The 25,538-nt window shown below is 31.8% G+C and overlaps 4 protein-coding genes and 1 long non-coding RNA gene across 5 annotated transcripts; 3 read left to right on the top strand and 2 right to left on the bottom strand.

Moving 5' to 3' along the window:
* Positions 1-2,722: 2,722 nt before the first annotated feature.
* Positions 2,723-5,108, top strand: FBA3 (fructose-bisphosphate aldolase). Its single transcript, NM_001308005.1, has 6 exons — positions 2,723-2,944; positions 3,389-3,658; positions 3,749-3,858; positions 3,942-4,032; positions 4,274-4,543; positions 4,634-5,108. The coding sequence occupies exons 1-6, from the start codon at positions 2,786-2,788 to the stop codon at positions 4,910-4,912; spliced, it is 1,179 nt and encodes a 392-aa protein (NP_001294934.1). The 5' UTR covers positions 2,723-2,785; the 3' UTR covers positions 4,913-5,108.
* Positions 5,109-5,786: 678 nt separating this feature from the next.
* Positions 5,787-9,311, bottom strand: LOC101251142 (B-box zinc finger protein 19-like). Its single transcript, XM_069293859.1, has 5 exons — positions 8,289-9,311; positions 7,366-7,462; positions 7,103-7,218; positions 6,777-7,013; positions 5,787-6,155 (listed from the first exon to the last, which is right to left on the bottom strand). The coding sequence occupies exons 1-5, from the start codon at positions 8,379-8,381 to the stop codon at positions 6,150-6,152; spliced, it is 549 nt and encodes a 182-aa protein (XP_069149960.1). The 5' UTR covers positions 8,382-9,311; the 3' UTR covers positions 5,787-6,149.
* A 2,376-nt stretch (positions 9,312-11,687) lies between these two features.
* On the bottom strand, positions 11,688-12,884 carry LOC101251435 (glyoxylase I 4). The gene is made up of 3 exons (XM_004232416.5): positions 12,471-12,884; positions 12,280-12,385; positions 11,688-12,173 (listed from the first exon to the last, which is right to left on the bottom strand). Exons 1-3 carry the CDS (start codon positions 12,638-12,640, stop codon positions 11,877-11,879), a joined length of 573 nt encoding a protein of 190 aa, XP_004232464.1. The 5' UTR covers positions 12,641-12,884; the 3' UTR covers positions 11,688-11,876.
* A 216-nt stretch (positions 12,885-13,100) lies between these two features.
* On the top strand, positions 13,101-14,965 carry LOC112940942 (uncharacterized). Its single transcript, XR_003245540.2, has 3 exons — positions 13,101-13,539; positions 14,263-14,336; positions 14,492-14,965. It is a non-coding gene; the product is annotated as an uncharacterized lncRNA (long non-coding RNA).
* Positions 14,966-16,656: 1,691 nt separating this feature from the next.
* LOC101251736 (uncharacterized) lies at positions 16,657-21,608 on the top strand. The gene is made up of 5 exons (XM_004232417.5): positions 16,657-16,839; positions 17,273-18,593; positions 19,583-19,852; positions 20,880-21,035; positions 21,221-21,608. Exons 1-5 carry the CDS (start codon positions 16,832-16,834, stop codon positions 21,338-21,340), a joined length of 1,875 nt encoding a protein of 624 aa, XP_004232465.1. The 5' UTR covers positions 16,657-16,831; the 3' UTR covers positions 21,341-21,608.
* The last annotated feature ends 3,930 nt before the right edge of the window (positions 21,609-25,538 follow it).

Below are 25,538 nucleotides of genomic sequence, written 5' to 3'. Positions count from 1 at the left end.
TTTGTTTTTTCTATTTAAAGCCAATTGAAAAGAGTCACATTTCGCTTGTTTTCTTTATTAATTATCATTACTGTTTCAAACCCAACGTTATCATTTTCAAGCTCTTCTTTATAATCTTCTCCATTAACAACTTTCCTTAAAGTCCCAATTGAGTAATCAATTATCGAGTTCCCTTTATTTTTAAGCCCTAATTTCGACTGAAAAATTCAAATCTAAGTGAGAAAATACTGAAAAAAATTCATATACTAAAAGCGAGAAGAAGATCTGATTAGCGGAAATAATAGGGATAAAGAAATTGATGGAAAGGATTTTACATTGATAAATAAAATGTGTGTGAAAATGTTAACTTTGACGAGTGAGAGAAATTAATTCAGAAACATTTTTTTAGTTTTAATGAAAATATAGATATAACTTGTGTGTATCACACGTGAGTGAGCATCAGTTTTTGAAACAAATCGGGTCGGATTGAAATTAACGTGAGCGTCACACACGTCTTATCATGTGAGCAAATGGCATAAATAATCCTTTTACAACGATATTCAATACTTTTATGAGTTAATAGGACGCTCACAAAGTTAAGATATCTTTTTAGAAATTCGAGATAACTTCAATGATGACTTCTGTCTTTTCTCTTCTTTCCTACTCCCTCCATTTGACAAATAATGATCTAATTTGACTTGGCACGGAATTCAAGAAAATAAAGAAAACTTTTGATCCTGTGGTCCTAAATTAAAGTTATGTTAAATGTACAAAACTGTCCTTTTAATCTTGCGGCCTTAACTATGCGATGTGGAAAATTGTTACAAAAAAAGAGAAAATAATCTAAATATGCGATGTGGAAAATTGTTACAAAAAAAAAGAGAAAATAATCATTCTTTTTTAAATACACTAAAAAAAATGAACTCATTCTTTTTGAAACAAATGGAGTATTATACACCAACTATGATGTGAAGTAATTGCTACTTAACATGTGGTCAAATGGAATTGATATTGTGATTGACAAAAATGCTTAGGGAATGGTTTGTGATTTCAATGTGAGAGAGAGTCGAATTATCTTAGGGGTCGTTTCATTTAAATACAAGTTATGTCAGAATTAGTTTTGTTGTGATAAGTTAGATTTGGATAAGTTATGGTGAGATTAATTTTTATTGCTATTCAAACTTATATTCATGACATAATTTTTAAGAATAAGTTGTTTGTTTCCAAAAATACCCTTCATCTTATTTAGTATTTATTTTATTTTTTTACATTTTCTTTCTAAGTTTTAGTTATTCATTCTTAAAAATAAATTTTTCCATTTTATTTAGCTTAAATATTTCTGAGTGTGCATTTACATAATTGTGCAATGTGTTTTTAAAATTAAAATTTCATCTTATTTAATTATAAAATAAAACTTCCATCTTGTTTAGTTTAAAAATAAAATTTCAATCTTCTTTAGCTTAAAAATAAAACTTTTAATTTAAAAAGAAAATATTCATCTTACTAAGCTTAAAAATAAAAGTCTCATTTTAAGTTTATTAAAAGTAAAAGAAATTTTATTATTAAAGTTATCTACATTTTAATTGATATATAAATAAAAATTTTAAGTGAGTAATAAACTATTCGATAAAAAATATGCAATTTAGTAGTGGAGTGAACATTTTAAGAGAAATTAAATTATAAATAGCATTAAGAATTAGGCAAATAAATTCAACATATCATATTCATAAATAAAAATTATATTTATAAAATGTACTTTTTTAATAGAAAAATATATTATCATATGAACAAAGAATAATTAAGGTTGTGAATGTTACTATAAATATTGTTAAAATTATGTTAATATAAATGAATGTAAAGTGGTGTATAAAAATGGGGTTTAAGGAGGATATTTTTATTATTTTTACTTACCTAATCCCACTACAAAAAAAGGTATTCTGGGATTACTATCCATCCTAGGAAAGGATAACTTATCCCAGGACTAATTCCACCCTTGGCTATCAAACCACAAATTAATGACCATTTAAAAATTATATCGTTATTAAATTCTCTTGTCCATCACACCAAACGATCCTTACAATTTTTAGCACTTTCTTTATTACATAATGGGTACACGAACCTCAAAGTTGTCACTTTTAGAATAGTTGAATTGATTGATGGAGGGAATGGAAATAATATTGAATTGAGACATTTTCAATTTGTTGAAGGCCGAAAGATTTAGGAAATGAGATTTTACTAGTTAAGTTTGCATATGAACAATATCAACTGAATCCTATTATGTGAAATAGTTTACCTTGAGTCGAGAATTCAACGTCCAAATTCAGATACTACTAACATTTCTTTTTCTTGTGTATCAGACACCTAAAAACATAGTCGTGGATTATTTAATCGTAGCGCGAGATTATATTCTTCGTTTAAATTGTGATGACATTGCATAGTGTCCACTCAACAGAACCCAAACTAGACTGCCTTTAGCAAATCTGTCTTTTACTTTAGAACAACTAGAGCCTCAAACCTATATGGTTTTACAAAGTTGCAAAATTTTGTGGCACAGGAAGTTTAAATGATAAGGAAAATAAGGACTAATGAAATCCAACCATCAGTTCGCAAATTCATACTTAAGTCAAGCCAAGTCAGCAAGTTATCAAGCCAACTGGCAAGAACTAATTGGCAAAACTATAATGGCCTCAAATGATATTATCTTTTAGAACTATATATGCAGTGAGCATGGGGCTCTCTGCTTGTAGATTGAACACACAAGATAATACTCAGGAGTTGAGGAGAGAAAGATAAGGAAAGTAAGAAAATGGCATCAGCATCTCTCCTCAAGACATCTCCGGTCCTTGACAAAACTGAGTTTGTAAAAGGCCAATCCCTACGCCTTCCATCCGTCTCCGTCCGCTGTCAACCATCTGCACTCACTGTTCGTGCTAGCTCCTATGCTGATGAGCTCGTCAAAACCGCGGTACACCGTCTTTTATACTCCCTTTGTTATTTCGTAATATAACCATTCTGTGCCAAGTCAAATATTGTTATATAAAATGAGAGAGTAGGAATCTTGCTCTGACTGCAAAGCTTCCTATCTCATCATGTAGTACGAAGTGTCATATATTTTTTACTTAGTCTTAACAACATCAACTTATCTTCTTTTTACTGCTTAATTATCTCATACTACTCTGGATAATTTGTCTAAAGAGTTCTGCTAGTGTTTTCCTTTACTGACAAAACACAAGTTCTTGATAATTTTGTTGAATATGGATAGTGATGCTGTTAGTTTGTGTTAAAAATTATTACCGAGATAACGTGAACTGAGATTAATTAGATGTTTCTAAGAACCTTTCTGTACAACTTTTTTGAGATGAATTAATGAAGCATATTTAGCTAATTTGAGCTAATGGATTGAGTGTAGAAAACTATTGCATCCCCTGGTCGTGGAATTTTGGCCATGGATGAGTCCAATGCTACCTGTGGGAAGCGTTTAGCTTCAATCGGAATGGAGAACACTGAGGCTAACCGCCAGGCGTTCAGGACCCTGCTAGTTTCAGTTCCTGGACTAGGGGAGTACATCTCTGGTGCAATCCTCTTTGAGGAGACACTTTATCAATCAACCGTCGAGGGAAAGAAAATGGTTGATGTGCTTGTTGAGCAGAACATTGTTCCTGGTATTAAGGTTGACAAGGTAAAAGGTCTAAACTTAGAGTCTTTATAAAAGGTGTAAGGATGTCGTGTATTTGTAAGAGTTTTGGTATTTTTTGCTTGTAAACTACAGGGTCTTGTTCCTTTGGCTGGCTCAAACAATGAATCATGGTGCCAAGGTCTTGATGGCCTTGCCTCTCGCTCTGCTGCTTACTACCAACAAGGCGCCCGGTTTGCCAAATGGTAGAGTGCTTCTCTTTTATAAGTAAAAGCAATAATTACTTAACTTGAAGCTCATCTTGTCTTCTAAATTGTGAACCTTACAGGCGTACTGTTGTGAGCATCCCTAATGGTCCTTCAGCACTTGCAGTGAAGGAAGCAGCCTGGGGTCTTGCTCGCTACGCTGCTATTTCTCAGGTAGGTTGGGGTATATACATAGGAAGTGGATTTTAAGTTCTATGCATGAACAATGTTTAGATTTTTCCAAGTATCAAGTAAAATTTACCAACAATAAGTAAGTAACTTTCATAGTAAGTGTGATATGGTAACATGTAAAATGGAGTAATGTCCTGCTATAACCAGCCAAAAATTACGCTAGTAGTATAAATTTAAGCTTTCAACACGATTAATAGCTAAAGTATCTTGATCATTCTTGTAGGACAATGGGTTGGTACCCATCGTTGAGCCAGAGATCTTACTTGATGGTGAACACAACATTGATAGGACCTTTGAAGTCGCCAAGCAGGTGTGGGCTGAAGTTTTCTTCTACCTTGCCCAGAACAATGTCATGTTTGAAGGTATCTTGTTGAAGCCCAGCATGGTCACCCCTGGAGCTGAGTGCAAGGACAGGGCCACCCCACAGCAAGTTGCTGACTACACCCTCAGTCTCCTCCGCCAAAGAATCCCTCCTGCCGTCCCAGGAATCATGGCAAGTATCTACATATCTGATAGATCAAATATTTTTCCATAATTCCAAGTACTTGACTTATAACTTTTTTCATAATCTTATTATACACAGTTTTTGTCTGGTGGACAATCTGAAGTTGAGGCAACTCTTAACTTGAACGCCATGAACCAAAGTCCCAACCCATGGCACGTGTCGTTCTCATACGCCAGAGCCCTTCAGAACACATGCCTCAAGACTTGGAGTGGAAGGCCAGAAAATGTGAAGGCAGCTCAGGATGCCTTGCTTGTTAGAGCAAAGGCCAACTCTCTTGCCCAGCTAGGGAAATACACCGGTGAAGGTGAGTCCGATGAGGCCAAGAAGGGAATGTTCGTGAAGGGATACGTCTATTAAGTGTCTACCAAAATCTATAGATATTTGATGATGAAGCATGTAATGTAGCCAAATCAAACTGCATAAATGCTTATAGCTGCTCCTCAAGACTGTTTTGTTCATATACCGTGTGCTTTTAGCAATTTATTACATCCATCCTTCTCTGTTGGTTTATGTTATAAAATATAATGGGCTTAAATTCTCCACCAAGTTAAAATCAATTCTAGTGTAACAGAAGAAATAACATTCAACTTCTAAGAAAGAAAGTTGTGAACTTAACTTTCAATGAGACAATTAGAAACAGAGTTCGCAGTAAATACAAAATGAATTTCCAAACTTAGAATTAGAGTATTTCACAAGGATTGTATCATGGAGAATACTTGCCGTTGACCCAACAGTAAACTATGAATTGAGGAAGCAGCGCGTATGATGATTCGTCATGAACTATATAAAAAATCCAAACACTTAACATGTTTTTTTTTTGGAAGTTTAATCATCCGGAGAGAGTTGAGATGACTCTGGTTAGTCAAGCAAAGTAGGTCGCTACCCAATCAACAGAGGTTCAAAAGATACATGCCTGAACAAAATATCCAGATTTGGGCATATACCCTTTTTCCAAAGGCAAAAGCTATCTGTGATCTTAGCATATTACTCATACTTTGTCTATTCAAGATTTCCAGATTGAGTTCTGTGCTAGGAATTATGCAAAGGAAATAGTCGAAGCGTAATGATCCTTGTAGACCCTGATAGCACATTGCAGAGAAGTACTAATGGGAAGTGCTAGAAGCTTGGGAACACATAATGAGAGAAGGCAACAAATGTGATGACTTTCTTGCCGCACAGGATCATGTCGATCTTGATCAATTTTTGAATAGAGAAAGAACAATAATACAAGTGCAAGAAACCATGGAAATAATCTATACACCTAAAAATGACCTTAAATTTCAAGATACAATTTCTACTAAAATCATCATAAACTTCAGTTACATCAGCTACTTTCAGCAGGCAATTTCTTAAATGTTTGTCTTAATGAAAAAAACTAAATCCTAAAGGAAAAAAATGGCAAAAACTCAAAGCATTCAGAACTTGCGATTTATCTAACACTAATTGCCAAATGTTGTTCGATTGCTAATCTGGGCTATTGAGCTTCATTCATATGCGCAAAGGTGGAACATTCATGCCACATGAGGTCTATTTGACTCCTCACAAACATTCTCTCATAGAATATCTTCTGGCTAGAACAATCTCTGAAGATGAGTTAATCCTGTTGAGGAAAAACAAAAAATCAATTAAAAAAGTAATGCTTAGAAACTTAAATAGGGAAATACTATTAGATCAACTTTTTTATGAACAATCTGCCAAGTTTTCCACTATAAGTTCTGCACAGCAGAAATAATCTGAGAGTACATTTATTGTAGAATCATTCTAGTTGGTTTGACATAGACTTGAAAGTGTTAACTGCAACTTCAAGCAGGAACCTTCTATTCAAATTTATTCATGAATAGGATCCCAGGAGATTAAGAGAGACATTAACAAGAAAACATAAGAACGAGAAAAACACATCTCTTCATTAGACATTTCAGCAACCTTCTTCTAGTTCGGAAAGGATTTCAATTTCCAGATTATGAATAGAGTCATCTGCTCTACTTACTAAAAGAGATAAGTAGAAGAAGGGACATGAATTGATGAAACTGGAAGAAACTCATCTCTACTAATTTATAACATAAACCAATGGCTCATTGGTTTTCAGAAAGTTCAGTTCACATGATAAAATATTTAGCATTCAAACGAAAAAAAGAGAATGTGAAGATTCTGCATTAGATCAAGTTGAAATTACTGACGAAATATAGCAAAGTTATTCCGAGATATATTACAATTGGCTAACCTGATTAGATGCCTGACCATGAAAACGACTTGGCTTTACATTCAAGTCGATCATTTTGTCCTTCTTGCCATGCCCATCTGCACTCCCATCTGAAATCAAAATAGGAGACACCCTGTGATTTTGTTGATTGTCTTTAATCATTGGGTTTGGTGAGTGACTATGATCCTTCTTATTTTCACCGGTATCTAATGTCTTCCTGGCTAATTCCTCTGTAGACCCCGACTTGTCTCCTGGAAACTATATGAGAAAAACAGAGAAAAAATGACCTTATATATAACACATTGCACAGATTAAGAGTAACATGACTCATACAACGGAATACCAACCTCAACTTTCTGCCTCAACAGGAGATATCTACTGTGTGTTCGTTTACCGCCAACGTGTACCATCATGTCACATTGCAGACAAAGAGAACTTCCATCAACTTCACAGTAAAAGAATGCTTCATGTGTGATGCAAAGAAAATTACTGATTGTTAGTTCACTTTGCAGGCCGTCTTTTGTAGAGACAAGATGACAAATTAACATAAAAGGAATCAGAAGAAGAAACTAATCAACTGAAGAACAAGACGGATTAAAGCTCCACTAACCAGGTGAATTTTCACATATGTCACAACGAGGAACCTCGTTGGGCTTAGCAATTCCAACCCTCACATGCCTACTAGCAAGCTTGTTACACATATGAACCTACCGAAAAAATTTGAATATGCTTAGAAGTGTCCACAAGAACAAAAACATCAGAAGTCTCTTAGTGACATTGTCAATATTAGCCGATTAAACCAAGATAAGAAGTTGATTGATCAGATGGCATTCAATAGATTTGACCTCTCATGACTCCCGATCAGAAATATGAGTGCTGAAGATATAATTTAAGAACCTTGAAGTGTATATATCCTCTCTAACAGCATAAACTTTTAAAATAAGTTGTATCTCATAATTCAACAGCTAAGAAGATCAAGATCATTTGAGAACTCCCGACATATACAGATATATAAATAACTTTTAAGGGCTAAGAAGAAAAGTCATAATCAACATAAAAGAAGATGAACTGATGAAACAAGAACCAAAGGGAAGAAGCAATGATTCCCAGAATTTACAATACACATGTCAATTTGTTTAACAGGTCAGCATGATTTTTGATCTTTATAAGAATAAAAAAAAGCCCTATGAGAGCAAGCCTTACAACAAGCAACATGATCTCTCTATTCTAAACTGATTTAAGACTGTCTGATGCTATCCAAAAACCAGACACACATAATCTTAGGCAATATTAGTCCTAATTAGCACCATCTTATACTTGTAGCTTATCATATAACTATGCTCAACACAAGTAATCTGCAACTCACTACACAAAAAGATGGTCATTTCTCTGTTCTTTCTTTAAAACTGAACACAATCAGGTAAACACAACAAACCCAACCACTCACTCAAATCACAAAAGCATATTTTAAAGAAATATAAATGGAAAATTTTCATATAAGTAGAGCATTAAATTTGAGAATAAAAATGAGACCTTTTCATCACAGGCACGGCAAAGGGCAGCCTCATCTGCAGCACAGAAAAGAATGGCTGCAGCACTTTCACAAACATCACAAAGTGTCCGCATAATTCATTTCTACCACAACTCACCCAATAATAAAACAATATAAAGCCTCATATTATTACCTAGATTCCTTCAACTACTCTTTTATCAAGAATTAAGTAGTCTATTTAGACAAATAACCCCCAAAGACTTGGAACTTTTAAGTCTGGAGAAAGTTGAATGGTACACTACTACACTAGTTTGACACAAAGCACAAAACAACTCACCAACCAACTCTTATATATATATATTGACAAACAATATTTTCCTCACAAACCCAAAGGTTTTGGCACGATCCTTCCCTTCTTAACCTGTGAATAAATAAATATTCTTGCTAATTTTTTTTTATTCCATTCAAACTTTAAAATTGGTGGAAAAAGTAGATGAGTTCAACATACTATATAACATACATTTAAAAAAAAATACTCTGGCCATTTAGTTGTGCTTGTTCACTGTTCTAAAAATTAGATTTTTAGTGACTATTGATCAATAAGTTTTACATATGTAAAAAGATAATTACTCTTTTTCTTTCAAAAAGAATGACCTTATTTTCTTTTTACTATGTTTCAAAAAGAACCCCTTATCTTTTTCGACAAACTTTAACTTTAACTTTTCACTTGACATGTTTAAGTCCATAAGATTAAATGACATTTTGATAAATTTGATACAACTTTAACTTAGAACCATAAAATTAAAAAAAATTCTTTTTTTCTTAAACTCCATTTCAAATCAAATTACGTCATTTTTTTTAAACAGAGAAATTATCATTTTCCTATATGAGCTATTATTTTTAAAGAAACTTAGGGAAAGTAAAAAAGTATTTTTGTGGATGTTGGTGAAGGTTGAACTAATTGATGGGAAGTTAGTACTAGGATAATTTTTCTTATTGGCTGGGGTTTTGAAAAATTAGACCACAAATAGCACCATGATTTTATTAAAGGAAAATATACACTCATATAAGAAAACTTAAAAAAAGAAAAATATATACTGGCATCAATACATCACAGCCACAAGATTAAAGAGTGTGGCCATGAAAATTCCTATTGGAGATATATGAACCACCAGTTACATATCTTAGACTTGGCCCATCAAATTTAATATTTTAGTGAGTACTGTTTTCTTTTTTGATCAAATTTAAATCTCGCTATAAAATTTATTAAAATAAAAATTTAAATTATGCATTTGTAAGACCCATTTAGAAATAGGCTTCTAACAAAACTTTTTTATATTTAATATTTAAACTCCAAATCTTTAATTAAGAATGAAACAATCTCAATCACTATAGTATTGTCTAACTTGTCTCTTTTTTTTTTTTTTTTTGAAGTTATGCTTCTTCATTTTCATCATTTTGGATTTTGTTTTTAATGTATAAGCCACATTGTGAGGTATCTGATTGTGCCACGTGGCCCTTTGTGTCTTCTCATTCTCAACAAACCGTAAGTGAATTTTGTTTTTGCATCCCAATGATTTGTCGATTGATCAAGTTTGGTCCCCTAATTTTTGTCTATTTTTTTCATGTGGCTCCTAGTACTGATCGCCAATTCATCAGTTACCTGTCGGTTAACAATTCGTTCGCACAGTATTATTTTTTTCTATACTATTGAACTTAAATATATATATTTTTTCCACAGATAAATATAATTTTAAGAAAAAGAAAACATATCAAACTAAGAAAAATCGTATAACCTATCCCAATTTTATCTCATCTTCGAAAACTAAAAAAAAGTAAGTTTTAGGCGGAGAAGATGACTATGAATATGATTTGGGGTTGGAGTCCCCTTGGTACGGATTTGTTTTTGTTAGAAAGTGTTTTATTTTTGATGTGAGATTTTTCGATGCAAATTTTAATTTAACCGTAATTTTAATGTGGCGTGGATACTGAATATGAGCGGAAAAAAAGTGTGAGAAAATATTTTTGATCGAATTTTTAGTGATCACAAAATTTCCACTCTTTTCTTTTCTTCTTCAAGTTAAATACGTATATCCATTTTCCAAGTATGAGTTTGAGTCATGAAAAAAAGAAAAAAATGGGAACTCCCAAAAAAGATTTCAATATATTGTTTTTTGTTCAACTATTAGAATTTTTATATTCAAACACTCACCTAATTTTATTGGTGATCGCTGATTATGTAAAAATAGAATTTCCAGTCTACTTTATTTTTAAAATTTATTAGCTTCATTCATAGGAATATTATAATAACATACTCAATATAATTTTACAAATAAAATATAAAAAGAGCTGAGTGCATAAAGCCTAAATTCTACCTTGTAAATATAGTAGAAAAGAAGTTAGACCGAAAACAATGAAAAAGAAATGTATAACTCTTAACTTGTGACGATCGAATAATTATGCCCTCCAATTTTGAATGTGTATAAGAAAATACTTAAATTGTACAAAATTAAATAAGTAAACATATGTATTCTACATTACAGAACCAATGTAGGACATCATATTGGACTCAAAATATATTTATTTGTTTACAAATTTAATTGTCTATTTATGCACACACCCAAAATTAAAAATTATAGTTATTAGTTGACACTGAATTAGGCGTATTATGCCCAAAAGAAATCCGTACTTATTTGAATATTTATTTGTAATTAGTTTCTCAAGTAATTTTTAATATTATTTTTTTCTTATTTTATTAATGTATATAATTAAACTCATTCTAGTTTCATCTATTATAGTTTGGATTGTTGTGAAGCAAGTTGAGTCATAAGGGTCTCATATATGTACATGCTTTAATAGGTCATCTTAAGTGGGCAACTAAAACATCATGAAAGAGGCAATAAGCTCACAATGTTACAAATATGTCGTTGTTGCCGTCGTGTCTGTTGTGAAATTAAACTTTCCTAATTTCTCAACTTTTTAAGATTGGTGTAAAGTGTAAACTATATAAACATGTAATCGCAGTTCTAATTTAGTTTACACTAATCACATGCATATTATAAGCAACAAATCCGTTTACTCAATCTAGATTATAATGTTTTTGTTATTAAACTGTTCATATACTCTGCCAATTTTCTTTTGTTAGGAAAAGTTTCCTCGAGCAAGTGAGTATGGTAAAGTTTGATTTTTCTACCAAAAAAATAATTAAAAAGCCCCAAAATGTAGCTAGCTTATTATAATTAGATCTCGATGAATCATCCTTTTTGTTGATGTCTTTATTAAAGAAGTGTCAATTACGAAATAAGTGGTTTATTATATGAATTAATAATCTTTACCTGTTGAGCTAACTTTTAAGATTGAATTAAACATAATATTCATTTCTTTTATCTTTCTTTTAAATGCCTATTATATTATTTTTTCCCATCTTGCGACAAACAAAGTAAATATACAAACTATATATAGTTTGAAAATAAAATTACATCAATTATTCAAGCTTTAACTTGTTTGAAAATAAGATTACATCAAGTGTCGAGACAAACTTAAGAGATATGAAAAGCCACTTAATAAAACAAATGATAAACAACTTCCAATCACACACACATTGCACACTAGTATTCATTCATTCATGTTTAGAAGGAAAAGTTGAGCATGTTCATGCTTAAGTTCTCCAGCATCTCATTCTCCATGAAACCACATCCATGATTTGTAGCAATCATTTTGTTATAATAGCTGTGGGGCTTGACTGAGCAGCTTGAAGAGATGGGCAGAACTGGAAGATTGTCACAGTTGCAAACTTCAATCATATAGCCATCAGGATCATGGAAAAACACTTGATTCACCTTTATTCCTTCTTCCTCCACAAGTGCAGTTGCGTATCGCATTCCCATTTCCTCCAACCTCCTCTTCACCACCACAACATCACTACTCTGCTAATTCCACACATGTTAGGAAAACAGAACAACTCAAACACCGACTGAACTGAACTCATATTACGTGATATGCGTCTATTTTGAAGAATGAGAGTTAATTTACCTGGAAGGAAATGTGGTTATCCTTGGGATTAATGGGTCGAGGTTCATCGTAATCCTCCATACCTTTGTTCTCAAGCAAGTGAATCCCCACTCCATAGTTGTACAACCTGATGAATGAAATATATTAGAACACGAAGCATACATATATGTTATTTGTAGTAGAGAGACAGAGTGGCTAATTAATTAATTTACCAGGCTCCATGGAAGTTGAAAGAAGAAGGGCGTTTCACAAGGCAAAAACCCAAGACATCTTCATAGAAGCGGACAGAATTCCAGACATTTCTCACTAACAAGGACACATGATTTAGTGAAAGAAGAGGCAGTGCTTCGCAACTGCTCACTTCCTCAATCTCCTCTATCATTTTTCCTTCCTCGATCGATATATTATTATTGATTTTTTTTCTTTCTTTTATCTTGTTATTGACAAGTCTAGCTAGGGAGATTGCCTTATTTATAACTGCATAAACCGGTACGTACGTATTGCTTACAATTGACAATTGAAGATCTGTGAACTTTCCTAGAAAATTCTTATCATTGAAGTGCAAGTATAGGACAACAATGTACCATTAAGGATCGGAGTTGTGTAAAAATGGAAGTAACCTATTTTCATTTTGACACACCAACGCAGTCTACAAGTAAATAGATTTGTGAGGGAGTAGGGTTTTGCTGGTAATTGGGTGTTCCATAATCCAAAGAAACTTCTTCGATGCTTCTGCTTCCTGCCAATTCTTTGTATAGTTTCTTTTACTCGTGAACATACTCCGATTGCGTGAGATTTTTATATCTATAAAAGGCACACAATTCCATCTTCTTTTAAAAAATGTGCTATAATCTTTCTTTTTCACAAGACAGGTAAAATCTGTGTTTACACAACCACCCTACTTTGTAATTTCAAAAGCAGAAGAGAAAGATTTGAGATAATCATCAATTTCTCCAATGTGAATGTTAGGGATGATTACAAAGCGACCAGATCAGAGATCTTCTTCGTCAAATGTATGATACCGCACGATGAAGAGAAATTGAGAATCAATTTAGTGAATAAATGGGTCATACTGTTTGAAAGTATTGGTAGTGTAAGATGAAGACGTTGCAGAGTTAGAACAACGATCGTGTACATGTTAACTTTCGAGTGATCAATCAATGAACGGGGCAATTCTGAAACCAAATCGTTGAATTCACCACCAAGAAAAGAGCCCCAAATCGAACTCCAATTCTCAATCTAGTATCCCATGAATTAATCCATTGTAAAAAATATTATATAGTACGTAACTTTAAAATTAGCTAAATAAAATTTTTATTTTTTAAAATTTTATAGCAAATTAAATTAGATCATTTCTTTTTAAATATAGAGTACAATTTATACTAGAAGAATCCTTGATTACTGTATCATATATTATTATAAGTGGGAAGCTCTAAAGTGTAAAGTTAGATTACCAATTTACCCCTATATAAAATAAATCATATAGCATCTCAATAATTGTTAATTAGATATTAAACTTTAATTATCTCTAAACTTGCTGAATATAAAAAAAAACTGAAAAAATATGAAAAGTCAGTCACATTACATTATTTATCATAGTCAATCATTAACATTATTTTAAGACCTTTCCGAACTAAATCATTGTTTTAAGAAGTCCAAAAAAATTAATTTAGATACATTATCCAATTAAATGTGAAATTTTAAGACATTAAAGAAAATAGAAGATAAAAAGATGTATATCTGTTTTTAAAACCTCTTAATTAGTTTATTAAAACTCTTGGCTCTTCATTTGCCTATATTGAATAAAGATGATTTTTTCAAATTTATAAATACAAATATTGAATAATATGAAACAAGCCTAGGATGAAAGGTTTTTTAGACAATTGATAATCGCAAAATCCATACTTGTATTTGATCTATTCATATTATTTTAATTTTAGATTTCATGATTTATATATATATCACATCTAATTATATTTATGTTTGTCATATTTTCTTTCTCAGCTTTGGGGGCATCAAGATTACCACATCAATTGTGCATTTGTGATATGAGGTTTAAAGTTTCAAAGAGAGTGCAAGTAATTTTATTTTAGTTTCTTCAATATTTTATAGACTTGTTCATTTCTTTAGGTTAGAATATTGATTATTTCAGATTTGCAAATTCTTGATGATTATGAAGTATCTTGGAGTGGTTATGCTATATTAATCTTGATCTTGCTTTGATTTTTGTTAGCTTTACTCAGGTTAAGGATTTCAATTATGGATCTTTCATGCTTCAAGCCAATGACAACTCCTTTAAAGCAAAGTTTTAGGACATATACTTTTATGAACCAAGTTTAACCTAATGTGGATACCAAGGTCGCACCAATAGTTATAGGACTGACAAGGGCTATTGGGCCTAGAACAAGCAATAGGACCAGGTTAATTTGGGATACGGGTCGAGTAGTGGATGTGAGAATGATTCCATCAAAAGGTGCAACGATCACTGATTTAGGGATTATACATATTGAAGAAAATATTTTTCGTCTCCTCTTCTTCTAGAATCTAAAGTTTCTCATCTCCTGTTCTTCTTTTATCTTTAATTATTTGTTATTTCAATATTTCCATTATAATTTGGTAGTTTGATTATTGCAATCAAAATCTTAAGGTTGTAATCGTATTCCACTGTTCTTATCAATATAGTGAAAATTTCGATTTGTTAGATATACAATAGATTTTACATAATTTGAGTTTGAATAAAACTTGTCTCAGCTTCTCCTTATATATTATGATTCAATTTGAGTTTCTCCAATACTATGTGAATTTGTTACAATATAATCTTGTACATTTATGATCTTGAAGTAGGTGTTTATTTTTTACCTTTAGTATCTCCTCCCCTAGTAATGTTTTTATATAAAACACAATCAATAAGAGATGATACAAATCTAGAGACAGTTGAACAAAGTCAATATGATTATTATATAGTTTCCTTCATAAAATAAAGTTTGATCTATATATAGATTTTTGTATTCATTTCATATTTTGCTAATTGAATTTATATTTTCTTTTTTCAATTTTTGGCGTGTATCTCACTACAAGTTTTAACAATATTTATATGGTTTAAGTTTAAACTAATTGACAGAGATTATATTTAATTACCTAGTGAATTATCATTATTAATATTCATAAGTCATAACCTTCATGCTTTTCTATTTGATTTATACTTTTGTTTGACTTGATGGAAAAGACTTTTGAATTTTGATTGGACATGAGAGAATGTGACAAAAACTCGGTAAATTATGTATTGATTTTGTATTCTTTTTCCATATATTTATTGTTATGATTAAAGTCTTAAAGAACAATGTGTATGCTGATTTTTTCTTTCATATTTAGTTTTTTTATGTTTACTCTCTATTAGTCTTATTTAATTTAGTTTTCTACAAAAAAAATATTGTCATAGTATTTATTTGAGATTGTCACATTTTAGTACTCATTACACACATATTTTCGTTGAATCTAACCAATTTATAAAATATTAAATGGAACACACGTGCTTCACACGTGTCCATAAACTAGTTAGTATATATGGATCAAGGTGGAACACTTAAGTGCACGGTCGTGTGGGGTGCACCTACTACAACTTGAACAAACTATTTAAGAAAATTCCCATTTTAACCTTGGACTTTATGCTTAAATTTAAAATGTTACTGATCATCATTGCACCCAAAATTAACAGTTAATCACAGAGGATAAGAATTAATAGTTGTGTTTTTTTTTCCCTCCCTTCTTTATATAAAAAAAACATTGTTAACAAAGAACGGAAAAGATTTACGTAACGTGTATTATTTGTTATACTGTTGTGACTAAATATCTGCACACACATTTTTATTGATTAAAAAAATATTTATTTAACATTACATTTTAATAATAACAAAATTATTTGCTAATCTTTGTCGTACTAAGTCAACATAATTTTTTATAGTTTCAAAGTATTCGTGTTTAAATGTAAAGTTAAATAAAATAATTAATTTAAATTTGTACTAATGAATCCGTTAAGGCAAGGTATGATTTTGGAAGTTCTAATAATCCTCAAGAGGAAACTTAACTGAATTTGATGTAGTGATATATTAATGTTAAATTGCATAAATAAAATACATGTCAAATATTTATTAATTTGGTATATTAGAGAGTGAATTATGCTAATGCTATTTTAATTCAATTGCGTGTTGTTTATTATTTCTATTATTTTCTGCCCATGCTTAATTTTTATTAAATAAAAAATAAATATTTAAAAATTATATGAAAGAATAATAAATCAAAATTTTTCTATATTAATACGATAAAAATACATAATTAATATTAATTAAATTTTTTTATAATTTGATATTTTAAATTAAATTTTGACAAATAAAAATAGACGGAGAGCATATTGGAAACAAGAAATAAGCCGCATTTAAAATTACACGTATATCATATGGTTTGGTCTTTATCACCGACAAATACAATCTGTGAAAATGCTTATCGGCGATGCTCTTCACCTCCCGTCGACGTTAGCCCCTGCAAACAGCGACACCATTAGTTTTCCCTATTCGCCATGTCAAGGTATACACCCTTTTCTTGTTCATTTCGCACATTTTGCCTGTTTACTCTACTTGTTACTTAGCTCTATGTTTTTATTATAGTAGTAAATTAAGTTGGCTCTAAAATAAGTCGCAAGGTTTCTGTTGGGCTTCTGGAAGTTTCTTGAACAAGCTTTTTTAACTGCTCTGAGTAAAACTCAATGTTTCATACTTTCTGTATTTATAGGGGGCCATGGGTCTGTTGGTAGGATTGGGGTACTTTTTGCACCAGGGCGTTTTAGTACTGCGCAGGATAACGAACATTCAGATTTTATTGTGTAGTCATTCCCATTAGTATTATTGTTCTTGAAACAGTATTTTAGTTGCACTTACCGAAACAGGCAACTATTTTTAGAGTGAATAGATACTGATTTTATATTTTGTATCTGCTAAGTTGTGTTGTGCTTGGAATGCAGAATCTTTTCAGTTGGTAAAACTAAAGGACTTGGACAATCCTTGTGCCGAAACCCGACTACTATTCGCTCAGAACAAGCGAGAAAATTAGAACTTATTGGGGATGGTGTATGTTCTCTTAGATGTAGATTTTATGGGCAATATGTATCTACTAGGGGATATGATTCATCTGTAGCACGTAGAATGCGTAATACTTTCTATAAGAGCTATTCATTGACTTCACCGGGGACAACTGTAAGAAATCATGCAGAAGTTGCTTGGAAGAAGTTATCACGTATATATTTCGATGAGGGGCAAACTTTTAATCAATTAAGTCGATTTGCACAAGCACTTAGCTTAGCACTGAGCAGATCTTATGTGATTCTCCCTAGTTTTCTTGCCTTAGCGTATGGAAGAAATATAGCACTGGCACAAGCATCACCAGACTTGGAGTATGGCCTCCCAATGACTAGCTTCTACAGGCATGCTGAAAATGGACATTTTTTGGTGACCTCAGTGCTGCATTTCATATTTGAAGGTTTTGTTCTGCTGTTGAGAGCCTTTTATTTGGGGATACTCTTTTCTCCTAGCATTGTAATGGCCCCATTTGCTGATGCATTTGGGCCTTCTTTCAGGAAACTGTGGCTTCAGGTAGTCCGTAGCACACTCGAAAGAGCAGGTCCTGCATTTATCAAATGGGGCCAGTGGGCAGCTACACGGCCTGATCTTTTCTCTAAAGATTTGTGTACTGAGCTATCAAAGCTTCACACCAAAGCTCCTCAACATAGCTTCGCTTACACGAAAAAGACAATCAAAAAAGCATTTGGTCGAGAGATTTCTGAAATATTTGATGAGTTTGAGGAGAAACCTCTGGCATCTGGAAGTATTGCTCAAGTGCATAGGGCTTCCTTATTGTATCCATACCATGGTCGAAAGATCAAGCCTATAGTGGTGGCTGTGAAAGTTAGGCATCCTGGAGTAGGTGAATCAATAAGACGAGATTTTGAGATTATTAATCTAGTCGCTAAGATATCAAAGTGCATTCCTAAACTTAAGTGGTTAAGGTTGGATGAAAGCGTCCAGCAATTTGCTGTTTTTATGATGTCTCAGGTTGATCTTGCTAGGGAGGCTGCACATTTAAGCCGCTTCATCTATAATTTCCGCAGATGGAAGGATGTCTCTTTTCCAAAGCCTGTCTATCCCCTAGTGCATCCTGCTGTATTGGTGGAGACTTTTGAACAAGGGGAATGTGTTTCATATTATGTTGATGAGCTTGAAGGCCATGAAAGACTTAAAAGTGCACTTGCTCATATTGGGACACATGCTCTACTAAAGATGCTTTTGGTAATATTCTCTTTACTTAGTGTGTGTGTTTGTGTTGTGTGTATAGATAAAGTTAATGTCCTCTTTGTGTTAATTTGTCTGAATTGTGTATAAAGCACCACATTTAATGTAATGTGAAATTCAGGATATACATTTATGAAGTTGTACTTCTACAAATGCTTTTGGTATTATTATTTTTATATATGTTTGTGTGTGGGGATAAATTTTCATTAAGAATATGTTTTTTTATATTAATTTGTCTAAAATTTAAGTATAATATTGATGCAAGTGTGACTTGAAATATACTATCAATGGAATAAAAAGGTCTAGTGCAATACAAAACTGACACTATATTAGATGTTGTTGTTCCCTCTCAAGCTATAAAAGCAAATGTGTTGGTGCAAGATTTGAACAAAAATGTGGAGTATGTCTTCCAAGAAAAGCTTTAGTTATGCCTAACGTTGTTTGGCCAATATTGGGCTACATGGAAGTTCTTATTTCTTCTTTTGGTTAGTATTTTAGTATGAATTTGTTTTTCTGTAATTGCTTATTAGTCCTTACTTCCTTAAAGGAAACTGTTAAATGCTGTATTTTTTTTCTTTTCCCTGGTTAACACTTAAAACATAGTCTTGGATGTACTATAGATTTGTTGCTTTACTGGGTAATTGGTGATATATTGGCCTTGAATACTGTCCAGAAACTGTATTCTTATAGAAGTTAAAACAGTGAGTAGTGATAATACTAAAATATTCAAATGCATTATTTTGGCATTATCAACACTTCTTTATGACTGTTCTTTTACTGCTATTGTTCGTAGTGTTATAACTATAAAGAAGGCAGGAAAAGAAGCCTTCTATGACATTTGCTTGGATGCTTTCTTTCTTTTTATTTTGTCTGTTAAAATAATGTCTAGAACTTGTGATGTTGATGAAGAGGGTAACATCACTATTTTTTACTTGCTCTTTAGTCTCTCTCTTACTTCTCATATAATAACCCGTTTCCCATTTCAGGTGGATAACTTTATTCATGCTGACATGCATCCTGGAAATATCCTTGTTCGGGTAACCCAAAGCAAGTCATCTCGGAAACGAATCTTCAAATCAAAGCCTCATGTTGTTTTCCTTGATGTAGGCATGACCGCTGAACTTACTAACAATGATCGGATAATATTATTGGAGTTCTTTAAGGCAATTGCTCGTCGAGATGGTCAAACTGTAGCAGAGTGCACTCTGCAATTGTCAAAGAAACAGAATTGCCCTAATCCAGAAGCCTTCATTAAGGTTTATTTCCATGCATCTTAAATGGATTGTTTCAGAACTTCCTTTGGCTGTTCTTATTTATCTTCTCCAATAGAGCTTACATTTATGATCCCTTGAATTTCTTTTCACTATATTTTACGTGTGCAAAGAAAAAAATTGGAAATCTGCCATGAGGTTCTCAGGTTCAAATCCCAGGTGAGACAAAAACACTAGGTGATTTCTTTCCTCCTGATCTAATCTTGTGGACAGAGTTACCTGACACATGTTGCTGGTGGGAGGTGGCAGGTATCCTGTAGAATTAGTCGCGGTGATTGTAAGCTGCCTGCCCTGGGCACCACAGTAATTTTTTAAAAATGGACATCAGCTGTTTTAAAAACGACCTATAGGGCTTGGTTAAACTAGTGAACTACTAACTCGAAATCCATTAGTGAACTATCCTTCTACCCAAATTGGCTGTCAGGCTAACTTCTTGGGAGGTTTGGAAAAACGGCTCGAGTGTTATGTTTCTGATATTGTGAATATAGATTGTGCGAAGATGGAAAAAGAGAATATGAAAATATTGCAATTATATGTTTTTGACATTTTCAAGATGTAATTTTCCATTCAAAGTAGGTAAACACGTTAACAGGACATTCTGTAATTGGAAGTAGATCAAACAAAAAGTAGGATGGAGGAGACTATTATATTCTTTCCCCAATCTCCGCTCCTCCTATCTACCACTACTGGACAAAACGTACTGGACAAAACGTTCAAAAAGAAAAATAGTTCCTTATATTGATCAAAATACGTTACTAGCTTTAGCTCATTGGCTATTAATGAGATTATATATAATCAGATTCTACATTCTTCAAGTTGTTCAACATTTCTACACATTTTTGCTCATGAAATTCTGATTGGTCATCTTTCTGTGGGTACAGCTAATGTCTATGGGTATGGAGAGTTGGTTCCATTATTTTACGTGATATATTTATGCTAAAAGACTGCTTAATTTTTTCTCATAAATGGAGGTGGTGGATTTATGCCTTAGTTCTTTACTGACGCACTGCAGGAAGTGAAGGAGTCATTTGATTTTTGGGGAACTCCAGAAGGTGATTTGGTCCACCCTGCTGATTGCATTGAGCAACTCCTTGAGAAAGTTCGGCATCACAGAGTGAACATCGATGGTAACGTCTGCACTGTTATGGTGACAACTTTAGTCCTCGAGGTAATTCTTCCTTTTTCAACAAACGTGCATTCATGATTAAAACGTGGAATTGATTAACCTGCATTTCTATATTCAAACTTGTCGTAAGTACTTTCTGACAAGTACTATAATCAGTCTGCTGAGTAGTGTTCCATAATCTGGTTTAAGATTTTCCTTCTTTTGATGATATGTTTATTGCCTTGTAGGGCTGGCAAAGGAAGCTTGATCCTGATTATGATGTTATGCACACCCTGCAGACACTGGTGCTCAAATCTGATTGGGCAGAATCTCTAACTTACACTATTGAAGGACTCATGGCCCCATGACAAACTCTTCCAAGTCTTCCTCCAATTGCAAAATATGGTATATACTTGTAAGTTTAGAACAACGAATCGTATATTAGCCAACAGTTCAGTTCGGTTGAAAAAATTTTAAGCATTTCAGCTCAGCGCAAAGTATAGAAAACAGCCCAAGAAAGACTTTTGTCTTGTACTTGTTGCTTTGTTCCAAAAATATTACAGCCACATGAATCTTATCCCATACATGTAAGAGTTTTCAAAGTAAAGAATTATAAAGCCTTTATCTTTGCCTGAATTGTCGAAAGTGAAAACCATGTGAACTCTAGAAATTTAACTTTAGCACTGTTCTTGGAGGCAGTAAATTATTTATGATGTCACTAAATATAAGTTTAATTAGAAAGAGTTTGAAATTAGAAAAACCAATAAAAGAAAAGGTAATCACATGTTCCTTGAAAAGATGCAATCTTCAAGATCCAGTAAAGCTAAAGTTGACAAACTGTCTTCCATTTGAATTAAATACAACACAAAGGTGAAGCTTGTGAAATATCGTCGCAGCTTTGTCAAAAGTGTACTTAGAAAAATATAAAACCACAAAATATGAAATAACAGAAAACTTATGTTAAAATTGTAACTTTTGTTTTTGTGTTTATTTGTTCTTTTCTTTGGACACATAAAGAATGCGTTCAAGTTATTAATAATGGACATGTCTTATTAATCCAAAAACTCAACGGTTTTATGCACTAAACTTTCTGATGGGGTACACAAGTACCCAACATAGCATATGGTATACTTTTTAGAACATAATTCACAGGCCCCTTCAAATATAACAAAGTGCAAAGTAAAAAAGATTATAAGGTGGGACACAAATCTAATATTGATGCCCCAAAATCTCCTAACACCAAGAAAACACCTTCACACCACATGTTTGTTCCTTAGATTTTGTGGCTTTGGTTCCATAAACCCTTTGTTTTCTTAGTCTTTATTTTGACTTGTGCATTTTTGGTCCACCTCTCCTGTCTTCTCTTGAATTCATACATGAACCTAAAAGACATTATTGTATTTCTGCAAATTGTAGACACAAATCATATGTAAGTTTGAATGATCTTGCTAAAGAAAGATGAGGGAAAAAAACGAATAGTAAATTGAATTCCTCATCTCTGCTTGCTTTACTGTACTGGTAATGTTAATTGTGAATGATGTTTCATTCGTCGAAAAATTATATTTAATACTTCAAATGATTGAATTTCCCTAAACACAATAGACCACTTTTTTTTTTTTAATAATTTCCTTAAAGAAATCCGTCTCACACTGATTGGGAAGAGAGGAATAAAAACAAATTATAAATAAGTATAATACGTATTATAATGTCCTGTGAATTGTTGGAATGATAAAGAACCATTAGTTTACTGAATGTATACACAATTAAAAACTATAGTTGGAGAAAGAGAAAACCAACTTCATATTTTTATTTTTTGCCTAAAATAAAAATATAGTAGTGACAGGTAATAGATAAAAGCTACAAATAATGAAAAGTGGCACATGCATGTGAATGGTCCTTTCTTCATTGATTCATCTGAGCTGCATAATAATGAAAGAGTAACCAAGGAAATGATAAAACTTCTCTTTTCATAGCACATGCTTCTAATTCTTTTTTTTTTCCCTTAGTCAAATAGGTCCCATCAACCCTACATACTCTACAACCTTTACTTTCTACTCGTGACCTTTTGTTTTTCTCTCCGTTCGATATTCACGTTAAAATCTAACTATATTCGCGTCATATAATTTCATATTAAAGAATATAGCGATCTCTGGCGAAGACGATTCCTTATTTAGGAGGATTCGCACCCAAAACCTCTTATGTTCCTTTTTCCTTGTCATAATTTTCTTTTTAAGTATCTGATAAACATTTAAAATATATTATTTAATTATATTGATATGAAAAAATTGTAATTTAATAGTACTTGTTATATAATTTTTAAATTTTGATATTAAAAAAATACTAAATAAATCTAAATTTAATTTTAAAAGTTAATGAAATTATCTCAAACAATTATTTTTAAAGTATATCTACATATTCCTCCAACTTATGATGATAATCAGAGAGGAAAATAATTATATATGGAATCGGCCTCTATCAAAACATTCATTATTGGACGAACAGAATATGGCAATATTGGAATAGGAGAATCATATTTAGGTTCATATAATAATCATTGAAGTTTAAATTATATATACGTAAAGTTCGAGCACATGCAGTGAATAGCAGATAAGTCAAACAAAATTTAATCCATTAAATAGCTTGATTATTACTAGACAATATTATTGTACTAGCAAAAGTCGCAATTATGGAAAATAAATAAATCAAACTGTGTACCTTGAGTTAATGTTTGTTACAACAAAAAAATGCAAGACATAATCGCGATTTAAGAAAAATATCATTATAGGCCTAGGGTGGCAGACTGGCAGCTCTTTATTATTATATAACATAAAAATTGAGATAGATAAAGTAAAATATACTCGTAAAAAAAATATTTATATTGTCACTTATAATCATAAGCTAACTAAATACAAATGATTGATCATTTAGCTGCTTTGGAATAATAGCATTTAATCAGCCTGCTATGGAATAATGACAGGAAGAATTTGGAAAGGCTCAAATTTTAAATTAAAGACATAAATATGTGTACTTAGTACTTAATGATAAGAATCAAGAGTGTAACAGATTGTGAGTGATTTGGCTCTATAGAGTTGGAGCTTCTTCACCTGCCACCATTTATTGCCTTCATATATTAGTAAGTATATTTTTCTCTTGGTTAGGTGAAAATATTACTACATTAATTTATTTGGGCCCAACATAAATAATGAAAATGATTTTTTAGCGTCTGATTAAGCACCTAAACTGTCTGTCTTTTAATTTTTTGACTTCTTGTATATTGGTGTTTATAGAGGTGTCCCATGCTATTTTATGGAAATGAATTTAAAATATCAAATGCAATATGTAAGCACAAGATAATTTATTGTCCACTCAGAGAAAAAAGTTACCTAACTTGTTGTCTATCAAAATTAAAATAGATAAAAAGAAACTGTTGGGTCATGTTTTTCTAAAAAAAATTGAAAACTTGAAATCTCATTATTATTCTTTATATTTTTTTATCGAAAAAAATAATTTTTTATTTCACTCAAAAATTACTTAGATAACTCGTAAAATCTCTTTATATATATAATAATAAATTTCTAAAAATTGACAAATATGTTTAAGAAATAAGCCTTACTTGTCATTCACGAATTTAGTGCACGAGAAAAAACGTAAGATGTGATAGACTTAGAAGAATAAATATATGAAGCGTGCCTTTAAGCTCCAAGTCAAAGCCCCACAATTCTTTTATTTAAAATCTTTTTTGAACATCCTATAAATTTATGATATGTTATATACAACAATAATATTTAATATAGTTTCATAAAGAGGTTTTGGGAAGTAAAGTACGTCGTATATATAGATTTTATGCCTATCTTAATAGAATAGAAAAATTATTTATGATAGATATTTACGATTTGAAAAAATAGTTGAAAGAAATGCAAGACATAAAAAATTATGATGCAATATTTAAGTAGAAAAAATATTGACACGGTAAATATTAAAAATAATCCAAATACAATAAAATCGAAACATAAAATAATGGTAGCGTGCTATTGTAATATGATACATATTTTGTATTTTTAGAATTCCTTTTTTTGAACTCTATATTAATTTTTGCTTCTACAACTAACCAAAAGTTGACGTTTATGCTGATAAAGACTGTTCATCTTTAATGTTACCCTATTTTTCTTTAATTCAAATTCAAACAAGAAAAAACTACATTTATTTATTTCTTCAATTCAAATTCAAACTAGTAAAATGATTTAGCCATTAATCTTAATTTAGAGACAATCATTATCTAATGAGATGGTCAGTTTACCAAATTGATTGAGTCCAGGGCAAAAAGTATTTTAATTAAAATGGAAGAAATTTAATTTAATCATTATTGGTAAACTGTTACAATAAGATCTAACATGTATAACAACAATTAACCAACTGTTTAGTTGATATTTAGTGAATGATGAAAATGTCATTAAATTAGTTAAGCTGTTGTTGGATGTGGTTGTTAAGTTTGCAACTTAAGTTAGAAAAAAGAAAAAAAATCTAACACAACTAAATATTAAAATTTCTACTTTTATTCAAATAGTT

This window comes from Solanum lycopersicum, chromosome 2 (genome assembly GCF_036512215.1).
Source record: "Solanum lycopersicum chromosome 2, SLM_r2.1".
In the NCBI taxonomy this organism is placed as follows: Eukaryota; Viridiplantae; Streptophyta; class Magnoliopsida; order Solanales; family Solanaceae; genus Solanum; species Solanum lycopersicum.
Note: the sequence above shows the minus strand (reverse complement) of the source record. Positions and strands in the feature narration are given on the sequence as shown.